Consider the following 20,352-nt stretch of genomic DNA (forward strand, 5'->3'; position numbering starts at 1 on the left):
TTTAGCTTCAGCAAGGTTCCTGTATTATGTGCTTTCAGCCTATGCCCTGAGGCTAGAATGATAGCACCAGAAACATAAAATGCAACCAAAGGAACCTCCCAAATACTCCCAGACTAAACTGTTGACTAACCTGCCTTTCCTGCCTCTTATTGTAGTCGCTTAAACTAAGGTTGTAGTCCACTAAAAAGGGGTCGCAGGTGGGAATATTTGTTTGCAGGAAGCAGACCAAGTGTTCTCAGACAGTGGCAGCCTGCCAACAGTTCCTAATTTTTAAGTATTCCTTTTCATGCTGCTGCTGGCCTGAGCAATGCCACTTGGGACTGGCCAGCTTCGAGGCAGTATGAAATACCCAGTTCAGTTTTGGCTTCACTGCTTCCTCAGAAGTGCTAGAGCCCAGGCAGTGGTTACAGCAGTCAGACATCACGCTCAATTTTGTCTACTTAGCCCAAGCACAAAACAAATTCTTGAGGATCATGTGCCACTTCTGAACTAGATCTGCCTTCCCAGCATTGTGGCAGATTCTTGGGCTATTGATGCTTTAGAAGAACAAAATGTGAACAAAGCTGGTGTTTCACCCAACCTATTTATTGTTCAAATTTTCTGTTGCCTTATTGAATGGCCGCAGCCAATTACCAGAAAAGGAGCGATATTGGTCCTTGTAGAAGTATAAAAGCAATGGCTATTTTCCCCTCTTTTGCACCCTGATTTTCTCATTCTAGGTCTGTTGTTGTCTACTAGTTGGCTTTATTAAGAAAAAAAAAATCATTGTCAGCAGAACCCAGGCTTGAGCTCTGCTTACGAAAGGACCAATCAGCAGAACTAGCTGAAGCCTTTATGGCTATAGTTCAACTGTAAGGCAATGCTGATACATCATATCAGACAACAGTGAAATAACATGGCACATTCTCATCACAGCAAAATCTACTAAGTTTCACTTTCAAAACAAAACATTAATCTCACTGGTGGCTCCCATTCCTGAATGAGAAGGACATTAAAAAAAAAAAATACAGGAACTCCAATATGTTCCTCAATATTACCCTGTCCTCCTTAGTGCAGTGCCCCAGGTCTGAGTTTTGGATCATTTCCAGATAGATGTAGAATTGATTTTGCAGTATTTCTTGAAAATGCCATTTCAAGAAGTCTCAGCATGGGAAGAAAGAGCAAATGGTGAGAGCCCCTTGAACCTGTGGCAACTTTCCCTGTCAAATCTAGGATGCAGAGCAGTACAAGTGAGAAGTCAGTCATATCGTGGAGGGAATATATATCATACAAGAAAGCAGCTCCCATAATACTGTGGGTTCAGAGATGACTGAGGATAAAAATATGGAGACACCATCTTTGCTGGGAGATCAGAAGATGAGCTTGGCAAAAGAAATCTTCTCCATGTTTCATTTCCTTGTCAACGGAGCTTCCCCTTTCCGAGGGGTTGACTGGATGAGAGCAACTGGTTGGAACTAGCTTCTGCACAAGATCTCTATTCACATGATGAAACAGACAAGAGTCTGAATATTATCAGGTAAGAACACACATCTTGGAAGCCTGTGTGACTCAGCAATATCACTGTTTCTGTTTTCCAAGTCCATTAACACAACTCTTCTACAACAGCATCACACCACGAGGGACATCCTTGTTGGGAACTCATTCTGAGGGGGAAAAGAGAGGCAAACACTGTGAAACACTAAATCACATCTCTCATAACATGAAGAGAAAAATGTATCCTCAGCAGGGAACAAAAACTGGGTGCTTGGCTTCTGCTTTCAGAAACTTTAAGTAGCCTCTTACAGTGTGGCTTCCCTACATGCTAACTAGCTTCATGGTGGCATTTATCAAATCTTTCTATCTTTAACCACCTGCCCACCAATATCACAACCTCAATATGAAGGGGCCAATTTGTACCTTCTGGAAGCCTGCTGGAAGACCCCTTGTTTTCATTCCTGGTTCAAACCATGACCAGGGTAATTGTTCATTTAAGTGCTTCATCATGAGCTCAGAGTGCAGTTTCTCAAGGCTCCACACAACCTTTTTGTGGCATTGTCTATATTCAAAATTAACTGCTCATCCAGATTTCCTTTTGTGCTGTACTTTCCATGTGCAGGTCCACACTTTAAAGCTCTGTGGGGTTTTTTGGGGGGGGTGGGTCCCAGTGCTTTCCCTGGGAAAATCCACATTTACCACTGAATTGACACAAACGGCAATCTGCGAAAAACCTGATTGCCATTTGCTTCAATTCAGTTGTAAATCTCGAGTTGTTCTGGGGAAAGCACTGGGTCAAAAGAAAAACCACTCAGGCCTGGACCTGGAAAGCCAGCCCCTGTACCCAGAAACGTGGCACAAAAGGAAGTCTGGATGAATCTAGATAAAAACCAGAAATCTCACCACAAGTACAAGGGTCACAGCAGCTCCTTGCAAGCTGCCAGATGGCACGTGGACCTTCCTTTCTCCATCACCCAAGCCAACATAATTGCACTAACTGATCTTCCTCAGATCAATAATTCTCTAGTTATACATGTGTGCGCTCAGTACTTCTTTATGGCCAGAGCTGCCATGAATGCGCTTCCTTTAACTGAGTGATCAGTGGGCAATTTTCTGACCGATCAGCCAAAAACTGCACCAGGCAGCCTTCTAAATTAATTTGGCACATCAGTGGATTATCAGCTAGTGCAAGTACTTTTAACTACTCAACAAGCAACAAGTTATTAAGAAGGAAATATATAGGTTTTCAATTTTCCCATCCAACACCACCAGTAGACAGATAATTAACAACTGTTCCAACTGCTCAAAAAATAAGGTGAACAGATGCCACTTCCAAATGTTGTCTAGACTCTGAACTTTGGAAACTTTTAAAAGAATTGTCTTTCTACTCAGGTCACTAGGATCAAATCAGGCAACTATTGCTTTCACCCATCATCAGTGACCCAGAATTCATTTACGATTTACTGAAATTAGATTATTTTGCTTCCTTTCTTATCAACCCCTAGCCTGACCCCTTCTGCTCAAGATATTCCTCTTTGTACTCCTCAGTTCTCTGAATCAAGGCAGATTTTTTTATAATGCATTTTGTACTCAGATTCTAAGGCCTAAGACTGAAACACGTAAGCGGCCACGATTTTCAGGCTCCCCCTGCAACAGCTGTGCAAGCAGGGCTGAGATCTTTCCCCAGTTGCAACTTGAGTAACAGAACCAGAGTACAAAAACACTGACTATGAAGCAGCCCTAAGTTGTTGCCCCATCAGCCCAGAACCTAGCCACCCTGCCTGGTGATTCTTGCTCAGCCCATTTGGATCAGGAGTGTCAGACATGGCCTCACTGTTTTCTTGGGTTCTTTCTTCCTTTTCTTATCTGAGTTATTCAGGCTTGGTTGTTCTCTGCTTCTGTATGAAGGGCCTCGGCTCAACTCCCGTTCACTGTATGGCGGCAGAGTGTCTTCCCCTTCCTCTTGCTGTGGAGGTTGTTGTTGTTGCTGCTGCTGCTGCTGCTGCCCTGGTTTGTAAGTGGATGGTGGCGACCAAGCATAGTATGTCCCTCCTCTCTGGCTGGATTGCGAGCTAAACTTTGAAGGTGTCCCGCCATGATCACCACCTTCATCATAGCTTCGCGATTTCCTCTCAAGGGCACTGGTAAGGTAGGAGTGGTCATACTTCTGACTCCCTCCCGGTGTCCGACACACTAGCCTAGGCAAGTGTTTCTCTTCGTGGGCACGTCTCCTGGGTGGGCTATACGTCCAGCCCCGATCCGAATCTGTCAACGGCTCACGGTTTCCTGCCCTGTGCTTGCCATAATACTCATCGGATGAGTTTTCTGGGTGTTGAACTGCACCCCCACGTGCTCCTCTGGATCCTGTCCTCTCAAAGCGCCGGGGCTCCTGAGGGCCTTCTGTCCGACAGACGTGCTGACTGTAGGACTCGGCGAAGGCTGCAAGTTCATCCATGGAGACAGCCGGCACTCCCATGGAGAAACTCTTCCTTGAGAGCATTTCTGACTTGCATCTCTGCTGGCTGAAAGAGACGGGAAATGGTTCGTGTTTTTTGTTTCAAATCAGTAAGCCAGTCTTGTAACTGGACTTGCCTGCTCGTCTAGGGTGAGCAAGCAATAAACCCCAAGCGAAGCACCTGAATGACATATGCCAACAGCCTAATATCCTTCTGCTTAGCAAAGGATACACACACAATTCTGTGTAGAATTGCTATCCCACCCTTTCTCCCAAAGGAGCTTAGGGGAACGAACAATGGAGTAGTAAAAAGAATACAATTAAAATTAAGTAAAACATATTTAAAACATTTAAGAACAATTAAGAATATTTTAAAGCATGTAAAAACAGTCATATCACCTCACAACAACTAATAATTCCAAGGTTGTTGCGAATAGGATCTTTCACCCGTCAGGTGTTTGGGTGAACAGGCATTTTCAAAAATTCCTCTTCAATGTTTATAATGAGGGAGTGGGGAAAGAGAGAAAAACCTCCCCAGGGAGGGCCTTCCCTGGTTTGTTTTAATTCATGCTGGGAGAAAGTTGGGATAGAAAGAAAATAAATAAAGGAAATTCCACAAATGGGAAACCACTACTAAGAAGGCCCTGCTGTGGGTCAGCACCAAGGAGGCAACATCCAGCGGCGACAGCATCAACCAGGGCTCCGCGCTGATTGAAGGACATTTTCAATCACCTTTTATATTAATCTCTTCTCTGGACGTAAACACACCCGGGTCCTTCAGCCTTTATTCACTGGAATTTTTCTCAAAGCCCTTCACCATCTTTGTCACTTTGGACTCTTACTCTCTTCATTGTCATTCAAGCACCGCCCCCTGCCCCCTCCTAAAAAATTTGGACCGCAATAATTAGAAAGAAAAAGGAGGGGAATCAGGAGAGCAAAAGGCATTCTCCCTCCCTCCCTTTTCCCCCCTTCTCCCAGGAGCTGCACTCACCTGAGCCTCAGGCTGCCCCTCTCTGCCCTGTAATCAGAGCATGTCTGTGGCCTAGATGTGCCACCTCCACTGATGACTCCTGCCCAGTATTCTGCATCACCATCCATGTCTCCTGAAGGGGGAAGCGGCTTCCTGCGCACCTGGCGGTAAGATTGGCGGAAGTTGGCATCTTCCTCATGCAAGGAGCTGAGCTCTGAGATGGTGTTATTGTCTGGGATGAAAGAAGGCACAGAAATGCTGGAAACCATGGAGATGATAAAAATAACTCAGAAGACATTGGGAAAAATAGCAATCTAACACTCATGGATTTGGAGAGCCTTCACATACCGGAACAGAATTAATTCCTCAAGAAACACTAGATGTTGTATAGAATATCTAAATATTGTATAACAGATCCATCCTTTCTGGATGGATGATTACCTGTAGAATTTTTTCTTTTATGAAAATAAACATTGTGTGTATGTGAGAGAGAGAACCATAAAAATGGTGAGGGGGCTATTGGGTTGTTGGTTTTATTTTTATTATGTATTTGTGTGGTTTTATATTTTGATTTTATTCTGTGAACTGCCCTGAGACCCCCAGGTATAGGCCTGTATATAAATTCAATAAATATAATAATAATAATAATAATAATAATAATAATAATAATAATAATAATAATAATGGTGGTGGTGGAGTAAGACTTGTCCTTTTTAAATCAACCTTATCAGAAATGTGGATTTAGTTATCGAAAGCAATGCTAATACTCTTTTTCCTTTACCCTTTTTTAATTAAAAAATATAAACCAATCAAAAAAACACCAAAGCAGTGCACATAAAATAATTATCAATGCTACATAGATAAAATCTGCAATTTTAAAAAATGAGGATACATGACTAAATTATATTTCATTTCTGGGTAGGTTTGCTGAAATAAAGGCACTAAAAAGCATTTAAACAGTATAGTGAGGGCATCTGCCTAATAGGCGGGCAGTTCCAAAGCATAAGTGCTGCCACAGAACAAGACAGACTACAGAACAAACATTAAATGGCACTTGTAAAAGCACCAATTCAGGAAAACATGAGAAAAAAGTGGATTCAAAGAAGGGAAAGGGAAAGGACCCCTGGATGGTTAAGTCCAGTCAAAGGCAACTATGGGGTTGTGGAGCCCATCTTGCTTTTCAGGACAAAGGAACCAGTGTTTGTCCACAGACAGCTTTCTGGGTCATGTGGCCAGCATGACTAAACTGCAACTGGCACATGGAGGACCGTGACGGGAGCAACGCCGTTTACCTTCCCGCCGCCGCAGTACCTATTTATCTACTCGCACTGATGTGCTTTCAAACTGCTAGATTGGCAGAAGCTGGTATAGAGCAATGGGAGCTCACCCCGTCACACGGATTCGAACCGCCGACCTTCCGATCAGCAAGCCCAAGAGGCTCAGTGGCTTAGACCACAGCGCCACCTGCTCCCTTACAGATCCAAAGAACCACATGGCTAGCTCTATTTGTCAGTGAGAGATGTAGTACTGTCTCTCACCATCAACAGTCTTTCATGTAAGAAAGTAAGAAGGTCTTGGAAAAGCATTTCTAACTTGGCGTGAGGATATGCTGCTCAAAAGGAAAAGGGTACAGGGAATCAACAGTCCACCCAAGTAGATTTTTTTGGATTCTGAATGCAAAACCAATGTAAACTCTGTATTGCTCATAAAGATTTCCATATGCATTTTTTCACAGGTACTCCTCCATAGCAATAAAACATAGGAGAAGCACCCTACTGTGTGTCAGAATTATATGCATTCTGTCTCACTCTTTCTGGAGTGGGAGATAGACCAGCTCTGTGTGATTAACCAAACTTAGCTTTTTAAAATGACGTGCTCTTTCCCTCCCATCACCCCCATTGCCTAACCCACTGCACATAGTGACATCTGGATTCTAGGCATCCCAATCTGGAGGAAACCTTTTTATAGTATTTCTTGTGGGTGGAAATGGCAGCATGTTCAGTGATGACTGCTTGAGTACACCATGTAATTTTTTCGTTTTTCCCCCTCAAAGCTGTGATTAAAGTCATTCCTTGAGTCTGTCAAGTGATTGAGGCAGCTTGTGTATCTCTGACAGCCAGGACCAAGTGGCACTAATGGGCTGAATCTATTGAATGTGTATGCTAAAAATAGAGGGCAGCATTTTTATCTGTATTTTTTTTTAAAAAAAAAAATCTGTATTAGACGTATCTGAATGGACTTGATGAGTCAGTGACTTGGACCACCACAGTGTGTAGCAATTTATTTCCTGCCGTCTTTTGCTAGAAATGATGGATGTGTACAGACATACATAATGTGGGGGTGAGCCCTATGTGGAAATGCACTCACTGTGTTTTTCTCTCCTGGACTGAACTCAGAAGAAACCATTTCTGTGTCTTTACAGCAGAAGGCAATTGTTCACAGTGCTGGTTGGTGGAAACTGATGGCATTACTAACTCACATTCCACCCCTTTCCTGAAGAACTTTTTTCAATATTTTAAAAACTGTTTCCAATTTTTTAAAAAATGGCAGGGAGGGAGATGAATGTGGATGTGGTGCAATTAAGAAAGGTGGATGCCTTGTTGAAGAAACATGTTACTTTGCATCCTGTTAGTAGCCCAGTCATCACCAAATAGTTTATATCAGTGCGATCACCATTACAGGTTAAGGGGACAGGGGAGTTATTAACATTCCATTCTCTTTTGAATGCAACAATGTTGGGTTTTACTAGAAATAGCTGAACAAGTTCCATCTCTTACATCTCTCTCGCATCCTCCTCGATGGGTCAAACTGAGCCAATTCTTTCTCGACATAGTACAGCACCTTCATAGAATCTCTCTCTTTGTCAGCCTGGATTCGGTAGCCTTTCCGCACTGTTGGAGAAGTAGTAAATAACTGGTCAGTATGTATTCTTTCCAAAAAATAATTTTCAAGTCCACCTAAACTAAGAATCAAATCAGGATGCCTAACGAGTTCTGGATTGCAGGGGAGAACAGAATCTTATGTGTTCGTTAACTCAAAAGCCACAGAGAAATTCACAAACAATTACACACTTCCAAACCCTAAAGGTTTCAGTGGAAAAGTCAACGCATTCTTCTCTGGCACTGAAATAAGTGGACCTTTAAAATATGGAACTATAAAGTGTGGGATCATGCCTAATTTGAATAATAGCAGTGAATGCCAGTTCCTCAAACATTGTGTTTATTGCCTCTTCCCAACAAGACTGTCTATGACGTGGTGCTTCTTCCAATATGAATGTCTCTTTATTATTACGATAAAACTTTATTCATCTTATCCGTTTATGAAAGTGACTTTTTAACTGCTAGTGACCTTGTTGGAAATTAGAGTGGCATTATACAGTCATCATCTCTTGTAGTCCCAGAGGTTATTTTGGCCTCTGGATATCTATTTGGGTAGCTTGCATAATTTCTGTAATTGACAGGGAAATTAGTCATCCTTCCCCCCCCCCCAATTGCAGCTGTGTAGTAGGAAAAATTTATACCCTATTTTGTGGAATGTAGATATTAATATCAGAGTGAGTTTAGATCTGTTGACTGATCCCAAACAATTGCGGAAGACACCCCTAAAATAAAAAATGAGCTTAATGGGACTTACTCCCAAGTAAGTGCAACATATTTTCAGCCTTAAAGAAATGTCTAGTGTGGTCAGTAAAGTTCTTGTGAGTCATTCAGTCAGGATTTGATTCCATTAGCTATTCCATATAAATCAGAGATGATTATAGTAACCCATGCAACAGTATTTATAACAATTGCCCATGCCTGGTACCTGAGAAGTGAGAGGGTGGGAAGGATTTAGCCGTGCTTTATAATGTATGCAACCAATTTAAAGTAGTTTCAGAGAAGCAGACCCAACACCATGTCCAGTAACAATGAAATGAAAAATGCAGTGGGTTGTTTGTTTGTTTTTCAAAGTATGTGTCGATTGAGCATCCTAGTTCAGTACAGCCATTTCTGTGCAGTGACATTTAAAGTGCGCACACAACTGTGGTCTAACATGTTGGGTTGTTTATGATACTTTTCAGTTCAATATAATTCTGCTTTTGGTCAAATACTGATTTATCACTCCTGAATCTGCTCCAGATCTTTTTCTTAATAATGAAAAAATGTTTTAACAGTTCCCCTTAACTCATCCATTCTTATTTTGAGTGGAGGAGAGCAGAAATACACAGATTATTTAAACCCTTTTTTTCCAATGACTTTTCCAATGATCCCTCAAAAGGTCAGTACACTAGTACAAGGGCACAGGAGCTTTATTGTCAGAATTTGATCATCAATTGCTTTTTCAGGAATGTCATCTCAGTGCAGTGCTGCTATTACCAATTAGATTCTTCCTTCCGAAATGCCACATGCCATTTCAAGAGCTAGTAGTACAAGCATTTGATCCTAAAGTATTGCACAGGACTGTTGATAAAGAACACCTGCCATTTTCTTTGGCTGCCTATCACTGATAAGCAAAAAAGGCATGTAGCGCTAGCCTAAGCATATCCCACTACGTTCAATAGAACTTGCTCCTGACTAATATCTATAGGATTGCACAAAGTTTTTCTCTGTCTCTTAATCACAGATCAGTACTGATTCAAGGCACGTGTGACATAACCAAAAGCACATGGAAAGATGCACTGGGCATGCTGCCACCACACTGAACACTTGAAATGGGGCATGGCTTTCTTCTAAAAAGTTCCAGGCAAAATATGTGGTGGGGAAAATAAAAAATACCATGAATTTTTGCTCATGAGTGGTAGAGATGAAACAGAGGTGCAAAAAGGATTTGTGTTTTTACTTTGAATGATTATGCAAACTCGCACATTTCTTAATTTTGATATACAACTGTCCATCAAAAAACATACAAAGAGGTTTGTACCTTATTTTTCAGGAAAAGTCACCCTTTCCTAATCTCGAAACTTTTCCAGTTAGAATGAGGATATCCCTTGGTTTTGTTAATTTAATTCCATGTGAATACACTTGTATACATTTTCCTCCTATTCTGCTTCATTTGAGGGCCCTGCTGATATATTCTGACAAAGACCCAGAAAGCATCCAGATTACCACTTTGTCCTCCTGCGCTGGATTCACTTGCTGCCAAGGGAGGAAGGTGTGACTTCTCCATCAGGACAGCATGAGATGGGACTCCAGCCGCAGAGTGGACAGAGGGAATATAATAAGGCCCAGGGATTGATGTAACGGTTGAAGGGTATCCAGCCTTCGCAGCCTTTCCTGCTTCATACACTGGGGGAAAAAGGTAATAATTAAAAACGAAGCATTCACCCTGTAGTGCTTCCCATTTAACAGTTTGTAACTGCTCTTGATTTTAGCAACAGAAATTGCAGCAGCCCATTGATTCTTCCAAGGTCTTTTAAATGAGATGATACTGAACCCATTTTAAACAAACAAGCTCAGCAAGTGTCATCAGAAATGTTTCATGTTTCAGAGATACTATGGTCTATATATCTTCAGCAGCAAAATCAGGTCATAACAAGACTTTATATCAGGTATATTTCTGCAAAATAATCAGAGGATTTGTTTATTTAAAAAGGGGATTAATTAAAAATAATTAAACCACCGAGTAAACAAATGCGGAACCTAAATGAAATTTGAGGGAAATTACCCAGAAGCCTAATTAGCAAAGAGGAGTCATCATGTAAATAGATTCTGTTTAATTTATCTTATAGAGTCATAGCAGTTCACCTTTAATACTACTGGAAGCCTCAAGCATGTACTAAAAGCCTGCAACTAGTTGGCCAAAGATTCCAACTTATATCAGAATGGGATTTGGCTTCTCACAGCAGACACAGATGTGCACTGAGCATTCATGTGACTGATATTTCTTTCCACACAGTCACCCTGATCCAGCAAGATCTGTGTGTGGAAGAAAGCTTCTGTGCATGCAACCAGATGGATTTAAGATGCACACCTGGCTGCTCATTTACATCTGCATTGCTATGGACACCCAGTCACCATTCAGCTGACTGGTCCATCTCTAGATTTATTTAACATATGTTCATTTGGCTTCTGCTGTTGACTGAAGTCACTTACAAACATCAAGGAGACATCAAAATTCATCAGTAATTATGCAGTCACGTTTAAAAAAACAACAACCCACCTTTTCAAAGTTAACAGTAAAAACAATGAGTTGATTCCATTGCTGGCATTTGAAAATCCCCCTATCTACTCTATCTCTCCACATTATTTTCCTTCTGTTCAGAGGGTTCACCAGCCCTCATGAGGTGTTTCCCAGAAGGAAAAGGCAGCTGCAGTAGAAGATAAGACCAAAATTGAGTGCCCCAGTTTGCACAAGTGTATTTGCTTACTACTGATGGAAAGCCACCATTGGATGCAATAGACCCAAGGAAGCTGCCTTATACTGAGTCGGACCATTGGTCCATCTAGTTCAGTATTGTCTACACTAACTGACAGCAGCTCTATAGGATTTAAGAAAGGATTCTTTCCCAGTCCTACCTGGGCGTGCCAGAGTTTGAACCTGGGACATTTTGCATGCAAAGCAGATGCTCTACTATAGAGCCCAACCCTATACAGATACATACTCCTCTCATCCAAACCACCTAAAGCCTGAACAAATAGATGGGCCTTCATGGATTTTTCAAAAGGCTAGCAGGAAGGAATACTGATAATCCTCTTTCCAAGGGGCTGTTCAAAGGGTGTTTTAAAGCCTTATAAGAACTAGCTGCTCAACTCCACCCAGAGCCCACAAGCTGAACATAGCTACAGCTGGATTAGAGCCAATCTATTTTGCAGTCACCCCATGGATGATTGACATCCATATGAAACTCTGCTCTGTGAAAGGTCAACCAATACACGTTTGGCTTCTCAATTCCCAAGGCAATTCGTCAGCCTGATTTTAATGAGCAACAATACTTTAGGGCTGACAGCTGGATTCTTCAGTTCTGTGAGAAGCACAGGAGGAGAAATATCATTTTAGCAATGAATACGGCAAGGAAGATGGTGTATCTACATGAAAAAGTGCTTCACAATTTGGTCCACATTGTGAACAAGTCACTCACGTGCCCGTGGACAGCAGCAGGTATCTGGGCAGCAGGGGCAGCGGACGTAGCAACAGCAGCTGTGAGGACAGCACTGGCACCAGCAGATCCCAACCAGGAGGAAGAAGAGGAAGACCCCCAGGATCACCAAGCCCACAAACACCCACTCTAGAAAGGAAGAGATGCAAATGTGTCAAAATGTTAGGACCGTTAGCCAGTTAAAACTATTTAGATTAATCCACTGTGTGTGTGTGTTTACAAAAACCTCGCAATGAGTGTCTTTGGGGAATACTAAAGGACATGTAAATCAATTGAATTTGATAAATGAAAACATCTATTAATGCTTAGAAGGAAAGGCCACCTTCAATATTTTTCACTCCATACAGGCAACCCCCTATTTATGCACGTTCAATAAGTACGCAACAACGCACACACGCATCATACAGAACCTGGAAATGACCCAAAAACGTCACAAAAACATCACCAAAAGTGCAGAATGGGGCGGGGGCCCAGCCCCTTCATAAAAAACTGCCTCAGCCCCTAGGAGTCAGCACCTATGCTATGATCTATAGATTGCTTCCATTATACCTAATGTTTACCTGGAGACCCAAATAAAGCTATAATTATCCAAAGATTGTACTGCCCCAAGAAAAGAAAAGTGCTTTTGCCCATCTCTCATAGCAAAAGCCAAAAAGCAATGGGTAGGCACAGACAGCAATCTACTAAGTGGTAAATGGCGGTGATTTTAAGAAAATAGCAGCTCCTCCATATAGCGCTGTACAGTTGTATTGTGTTCAGTTGTATGTGCAAGTTAGGATTTTCTCAGTAGTAGCAGTCTCCAGCTACACCAACATAGGGATACACACAACAGCTTCATATAAACAACACTGGAGTATCCATCACAGCAGTAGATTGAATAATACCCTAAATCTATCTTGCCTGTCGGGTTTTTAAAATATCAACCCTCAAATACTACCAAACCGCCTATCCATGTATGTCTGGGTAGCTTTAGCTGTGGGACGCTACTGAACAAAAAACTTAATTACTTACCAAAGCTGCTTCTCAACTGTCACTAATTTGCAGGTAGAATGCAACATAGCAGCTAATCCAGAATGCGGCAGCTAGACTGGTGACTGGGAACGGCCGCCGAGACCACATAACACCTGTGGTGTAGAGACCTACACTGCTCCCAGTATGTTTCCGAGCACAATTCAAAGTGTTGGTGCTGACCTTTAAAGCCCTAAACGGCCTCGGTCCAGTATACCTGAAGGAACATCTCCATCCCCATCGTTCTACCCAGACACTGAGGTCCAGCATCGAGGGCCTTCTGGCGGTTCCCTCATTGCGAGAAATGAGGTTACAGGGAACCAGACAGAGGGCCTTCTCAGTAGTGGCACCTGCACTGTGGAACACCCTCCCACCAGATGTCAAAGAGGAAAACAACTACCAGACTTTTAGAAGACATCTGAAGGCAGCCCTGTTTAGGGAAGCTTTTAATGTTTAATAGACTATTGTATTTTAATATTCTGTTGAAAGCTGCCCAGAGTGGCTGCGGAAACCCAGCCAGATGGGGGGGGGGATATAAATAAATTATTATTATTATTATTATTATTATTATTATTATTATTGATGCAACATCATACAACCTCCCCACAAACAAATCAGAAAGAATACTCAATAAACAGCAGGCATCATAGAATCTCCCTGCAAACTTTGTGAAAACAAATCTGAATGAATGCTTGATGGACAGGTTAGTATGGAAGTGACCCAAGTGAATGGTCCCATGACTAACAACAAAGTCACTGCTGTCTTTGCGTGCTCCGTGTCACTTGCTAAAGCCCCGGTTGTTCTCCCCAATTGCTAGTTGCAAGCAGTTATGGAAAAGACGGGGAATCAAGGGCACATGCACAAGCAGATGAATGCACAAGATGCTGTGGTTGAATGGGAAGATAAAGTAGAAGAAGAATGGATAATGTGTTAGATGACGGAGTACCTGGCATAATCTCCACAGCAAAACTGGGCAATAGATCAGCAAGCAGCCCTGTCCTGCCTAGAAAAGACAGAGGAGGGGAAAGAAGGAGAGAGGTTAGTACAGGAAAATCACTCCCTTGCCTCAGCATGAAGCCTGCTCTTATGTTATGATGAGGTCTCTATGCTAGGGATGGGGGAGACATTTGATTCAGTTTCACATTTAGAAGTGAATTCACACTTTCCAAAACAGTACAAGAACAAACCCACAGCCATCCTGCAAAATTCGCATTATTCCAAATTTTGCAATGGACTTTGCCAGCCAAGTAACGTGTTAAAAAAAAAAAGTACCTGCTGGAGTAAAGTGTGCATAAAAATGCATATAATAGTGAAAATAACATACAAAATTTACTACCAAAAAAAAGTACTACCAAAAAGGGTTTATTAAGTGAGATTATGTACAAAAATATTATTAAGAGAAATTCACGCTAAAATGCTGATGAATTTTCATGAGGACTTTCTTTTTTAAAAAAGAAATGTGATATGTAAATGTGGAGAACTGAATTTAAGATTAGAAAAATGAGGAGCTAGTATGATTCATGTGTGCTTTCTCCCCTTTCTTATTTCTCAGCGAACTGTACAGGAATGGATGCAGTTCCCGTTCTCCACATCTTTAAACTGATACTGATTTAAAATAGGTAAAGGGTAGATATAGGAAATAGCTGCAGGAAGCACTGCTTCACAGGAGAAATAGTAACTATACATATTACATTATTTAGCTTCATGCATACATATGTTTCTTAATGAAACAAGACAAAAAAAATCATTTTGGCCTAGACTTTCAGTATATATGGCCTATTCCTTTTGAGACTTTATTATAGGTAGCAGTCATAAATTCTGCATTGAGCCTGCATAGATTGCTTCCAGTTGACATGGAAACAACCTGGTTCAGCTTTACAGAAAGGAAAGGCTTGACATTGTAAAACAGTACTGTCTGCGTACTCCACAATTGTGTTAGTAGCAAGTTGGGTCATCCCAACCTTGACTGCCTCTGGTACTTTTAGAGATGTCTGGTAAAAACCCAGAGATGCAGGGAGGTGGGGATAAGGTCTCTTAAAGAAAACTGATATTCCTAAAATTAGCATTGTAATCTGGATTTTTTGTTGCAGTTAAAGCACTGATAAGATCTCAGTTAAAATGGAAAATGCAAAGAGCTGAATGATTTCCACCATCAATCCTGGCTCTTGTGAATACCCCAGCTATACAAAACATTGGCCCAATTTCAAGGAAAATGTAATTTTATCAGCATGGTAAGTAGTAACCTGTACAGAGTTTAACATTTTCACCTTCTACATTTATGCATCTATATTTTGTTACAGCTCTTGATTAAATGGATGCAATCGAACATTTTCATATCCAATTCAAGAGCCAGCTCATTAGCATGATTAGATATCATCCTGAGACCTGCAGGTTTCTTAATTGGTCAAAAAGTTAATCACCACAAGGAGCCACCCCAGTGTCAAAATAATCCACAAAATTACTGTGGATGACCTACAGTAGAATGTTCAGATACAAATGTGTATGAATTAAGTCTCTTGGCAGTCAGAAGCTCCACAAGCGCACCATGAAATGGCAAGAAAAGGAGAGTCATCTTGAATACAGTGTTATGTTGCAACTTGCTCTTAGTAGACTTATACTGCAATCCTAATGCATCTTCATTTAGCAGTGCTATTGGATTCAATGGGACTTAATCCCACGTGACTGTCCAAATAAACTGCATGGACCATAAGATCAGTCCATTTTGCTTTACTGTATTTATTTAGAATCCATTCATGAGAAAGGGCAATATTTTATCTTCAGGAAGTTAGAGGCCACTGGCTACAGGATTCTAGATACAAACTTGTCTCCACATCAGTCTGCCAGTTCTGCATTAAGCAAAATTTAGACTAAGATCACCAACTGGAATTCAATTCTTTCCTACTTCTAGTTTTCCCCATTGAATAAAAAAGAGGGCTATACTTATTAAGACTACAGTATATGTTTCTGGTCCCCTAACCATGAGGCTATTGTCAAAGCAACAATAAAAGCACTCTAAAGTCTAGTAATGCTTTGCTACCTGTTGCATTTCATCAAAGCTGCTGTTATATCACCACTGTAACATCATCAATCATGAGTGGCTCTTGGAGCCATAGTGGAATGCAAAACTGATTCTGCAGATAATGTGCTCACATTTCCTTATAACAATAATTGTTTCTATCACCAATAGTTTTCTTGCAACTATCTTTGGGCTGAACTATATGTTACACACATAACAAAAGGCCAGAAACTCATTTTCCTAGGGGAAAGCAGTTTGCACTGGAGAAGCAACGGAACGGGGAAGGGAACTTTAACTCTTACTATTCAGAGTGCTTCTTCCTACCAAATCCTGCTCTCTTTTCTACTGCTATCCCTACAAGGTCCCAAATCCATGGTTTAAGACACCTGGTGAGGATACGAGCACTGTTATGCTGGAAAAGGGTGCTACTCCTTCACAGTGTAGCATTTTCTTGATCTAACTGTGCCCCTCCAAAGTTCCTATTTTCCTTGCTGTGGGTAAACATATGAAAGGTACCGATCAGGAAAATGGCATGGGCGAAAGGCTTCGAAACAACATGGCAGTCCTGATTCAATTCTCCCCTTCCCTTTAAAGAGAAACTAAACATTGGGAGATCTCATCACAAATCTCCCACATTTCATCTAGCTTGACCCTGAATGTAACACTGTACCTATTCCTTCATACACATTTAAAACAGCAAGTGAACTAAACACTGGTCTCAGTTGCATGTATGTTTATGACTTTCAGTCACAAAAAGGAAATATGTAGGGAGAGAAAACTTCTAAACCAGTCTTTTCTGGTGCCCTCCAAATGTTTGGGTTTTTTTACTGCTAACCCCATTGTCCCTGACCATTGACCATTTTGGCTGGGGCTGATAGTTGTGGGCCAAAACTATCAGAGGCTAAAAGGTAGGAGAAGCCTGCAGATACCTGGAGCGTGGGGTCATGTTTTCTAGTTAGGGAATTGCTTGAGGCCAAGTGTGAATGCCTAAAGATCTGGAGAACTGAACATCCCAAGCACTCTCAAACTGTGATCTGGCCTCCAAAACAAAACAGATGTGGTAGCCAACCTACCAACCCCTGTATTCCAGCACATCCTGTCAAAACAGTCAGATCGGCCTCGATTGCCAGGGACCATGCTGCACCCTCCACACTCCCTCACAGAACGGTTTACAGCCAGATTCCAGAATATAGCATACACTTCAGACAAAGCACACACACCCGCCCAAAGACTGTGTGTGTTTTGTTCTCGTCTCACAGATTTCTTCTCGCCCTTCCCTCCTGCCCACCACCCTGTCTAGTGTGAAGAATTCAATCTCTAAAGGAATTCACTAAGCTCTCTCCTTGGGGGCTAGTTGAAAGCACGGGGGTGAGGTGGAGGCGGGGCAGAGGCCATGCCTAGATCTGAACCTGGTGACTTGAATATTCCAACAGAAATTAAACAGCACTAAATAACTGTGCCATCGCCCACCTTTCAGCATTTTGATTCCCCCCTCCTTTTACACAAGCTGCATTAATTCAAAGATAACCGCTCTTCCCAATGCTGCGTAATTCCACCCCCCTTCACAGAACCTCCCCCTGATCCTAGTTTTTAGTACCGGCTGTTAAGTAGGCTGCTGAAAAGCACTACAGCTGACCCAGCCGCTCTTGTTCATACCAGTGGTAACCACAGCAACGGTAGGGAGGAGGTAACACATGGGCCTGTCATGAATGCTCGCTAATTGAAGGCCAACTTTCCTCCCACAGGGATGAGCAACAAGTGAACCAAAAATATATAACGAACGAGGACAAAAGAACACTCTGGGTGAGGAAGGAAGAGGTCTGAATACCTCTTGGAAATTTTCAGGCAGAAAATTGAGACATTTTGCACATTTAGAAATTTGATAATCCAGGCGCAGGGCAGATGTGACACAAAAGCTCATTTTTATGGGACTATATTGGGGGGGGGGATAGAAATTTGAAGGGTACAGTCAACAAATACACAAGGGCTGCCAGGATGCAGCTCTAATATTCTTAAAGGTTTTGGTTTCAGCAATCTGCTTGAGGAAACACACAAGTCTATTCCACTGCCAACATTCAGCTGCTATTTGCTTCCCAACCACAGTGATGCAGAATGAGAGCATGAGCATTCAGGCTTCCAGCCAAGGGGCCACCAACATTTTTGGGTACGTCCAGGGGTACATTTGCAAAATGGGGAGTCTGCCATAGGTATCACACGCGCATTGCAACCAAGCACACACTGCAACCTAATCTATTGGCTGCAACAGAATGTCTCTTTACAATTTAATTTCAACAGGCAAAGGAGACTCTACAGGCACCAGAAAAGGCCTCTGCAGGTGCAGGTGTAGCCACAGGTGCCACAGTGGCAACCACTGCTCTAGCCACCAAAGTTGCTTCTGACCCTTTCCTCTGAAATTGCCATCCTTTGTACACTCACTTTTTCATGGGACACCTGCGTTGCATCATTACTTGCCCACTGCATTCCAGAAAAAATGAGATGAAATTAGTAATTAAGATCTCTGTCTCTCTCTTTTCTTCCCCTGCCCCCAAACTGTGTGAGAGCAGAAACTGACATTGGTGCAATTAAAAGAAGCTTGGGGTGGTTGTACCTTACTCCAAAAGAGGCAGTCATACCCTCCCCTCATGACCATCTTCTTTAAGAGATAACTTCCTCAGGTTAAACAGTGACCTGAGCAAATCTTCATTCCTGTACAAAGGTAAGCAAGGACATTTATTCACCTATTCTTGTAATTGTACACTGGGCATAGATCTGAGTCTGGCACTTAGTGGAGGTGCCAAACTCAGTTCAAAATCAAAAGCAGGAGAGTACAGAGAAGGAACAAGCTGGCAGGGGAAAATAGCATATTAAGCGATCCAGATAACAGATCATCCATCTTGGCTTCCTGTTTATTATTGCTATTTCTTGCTGGAAAGGGAACTGCAGACATTTGATAAATCAATTGCAACAGTAGCATAGATTTCAGTGTATTTCACCTCCCCATAAACATATTTTTATCTGTGCAGGCTCCAAGCCCTCCTGTTTTCATGTGTCAGTAACTCATAGCAACTATCCTCCTGCTAGGCTGACTAGATGGCCCAGTTTATTAGGATTGTCCCAGATGGTTATTTCCAAATGGCAAATTTGTCCTTGTTTCAATAATAAAAAGAAAATCTAGGACATACTGTCATTGTCTCTATTCCCGCTGCACTGCTGATTATACCTTTTGTATAAGTACATCCAGCAGCTGCCTCTCTGCCGTTTCCCTAAATGCACCTGCTGCCTCTTAAACCATCAACGGAAGTTTGAGCCAGACACATAATCAAGTTGCAAGGAGTGGGCAGCAAAGTCTACAGAGAAGGAGCAGGCACTGATTTGGCATAGCATGTACAAAGCAGAGAAAAGAGCAGATACGGGAAAGTGTTAAAGCAAAGGAAAGATATACTGATCCAAATGGCAGGAGAATAAATCAGAAGGGCAAACTCAAATATGGGGAAGGATGAAGAGAAGTTGTACAATTTTGACAAAGGAAAAATAAATAAATGAGACAAGAGGTAAGTAGGTTATGGAAAAAGGGAAACATCCTATGAGACAAGGCACACACAAAAGATTGAAAAAACACCATGGATGGTCATTGTGAGGGGGTGAAAACATGCAAAAATAAACACAGTAAAATAGCAAGTGCAGCTAAGCACAGAATAGGAATTTATGATAACATTGTTTTTGGACATATTGGATTACAGCAGTCTGGTTCTGCAGCTCTCTAATGGGAAAAAGGAACTATTGTTCTTCTAGCGGTGGCAACGTGTGGCTACTTGGCAAAACCGTAGCACTCGTTGGGCCTCGACATTTAGACATGATCCCATAACAGCATAAAAAAGTTGTAGAGAGGAAACGCGTCTCTTGTAAATCAGAGGGGCATCCAGGAAGCCACTGAGAGATTTATTGGGAGAGTGTGACCATGTAATGAATTCCTCTTTCCTCCCTCTGCTAGAAATAAACTTCTTCTTTTCTGCCCATCCCTCTCTTTCTTGTTTTGTCAATCAAGGGAAGAACAGCAGCAGCTATTTGCAGAGATCAAAGTTTTAACAAGCAACAGAGACCGCCAAGCAGGCTGTTACCATAGAAACCTTAGTAACGGAGGCCTTTGAATTGTGCCGGTATCCTTTGTTAGCAGCATGTGGCAGAGGCTGGCGAGTGAGAAGGAATGATGGGGAAATCTTTGGACAACAAGCACCACTTCTAAATAGCATTAAAGGAGGGGAATAGGACTGGGCAGAGGAGACTCAAAGGCTGCTAACAGTGCCATGTGGGCTTGAGGCAGAAAGTGGGGAGGGGGGGAGTTACAGCACACTGAA

The 20,352-nt window shown here is 42.0% G+C and overlaps 1 protein-coding gene across 5 annotated transcripts in view; it reads right to left on the bottom strand.

The window, feature by feature from the left end:
* Positions 1 to 558: 558 nt before the first annotated feature.
* Positions 559 to 20,352, bottom strand: part of ILDR2 (immunoglobulin like domain containing receptor 2) — a 38,421-nt gene continuing 18,627 nt past the window's right edge. For 2 of the 5 annotated variants that reach the window (XM_081199646.1, XM_081199644.1), the window contains 7 exons: positions 13,928 to 13,984; positions 11,956 to 12,102; positions 9,983 to 10,162; positions 7,676 to 7,789; positions 4,920 to 5,130; positions 3,255 to 3,995; positions 559 to 1,643 (listed from right to left, as the gene is read on the bottom strand). In XM_081199646.1, coding sequence (XP_081055772.1) covers positions 3,269 to 3,995; positions 4,920 to 5,130; positions 7,676 to 7,789; positions 9,983 to 10,162; positions 11,956 to 12,102; positions 13,928 to 13,984 — 1,436 coding nt within the window. In that variant the 3' untranslated portion in view covers positions 559 to 1,643; positions 3,255 to 3,268. The remainder of the gene's footprint in view (positions 1,644 to 3,254; positions 3,996 to 4,919; positions 5,131 to 7,675; positions 7,790 to 9,982; positions 10,163 to 11,955; positions 12,103 to 13,927; positions 13,985 to 20,352) is intronic. The other 3 variants (XM_081199645.1, XM_081199647.1, XM_081199648.1) reach the window with 3 other exon arrangements.

Source organism: Podarcis bocagei (assembly GCF_964188305.1).
Source record: "Podarcis bocagei genome assembly, chromosome: 6".
Classification (NCBI taxonomy): domain Eukaryota; kingdom Metazoa; phylum Chordata; class Lepidosauria; order Squamata; family Lacertidae; genus Podarcis; species Podarcis bocagei.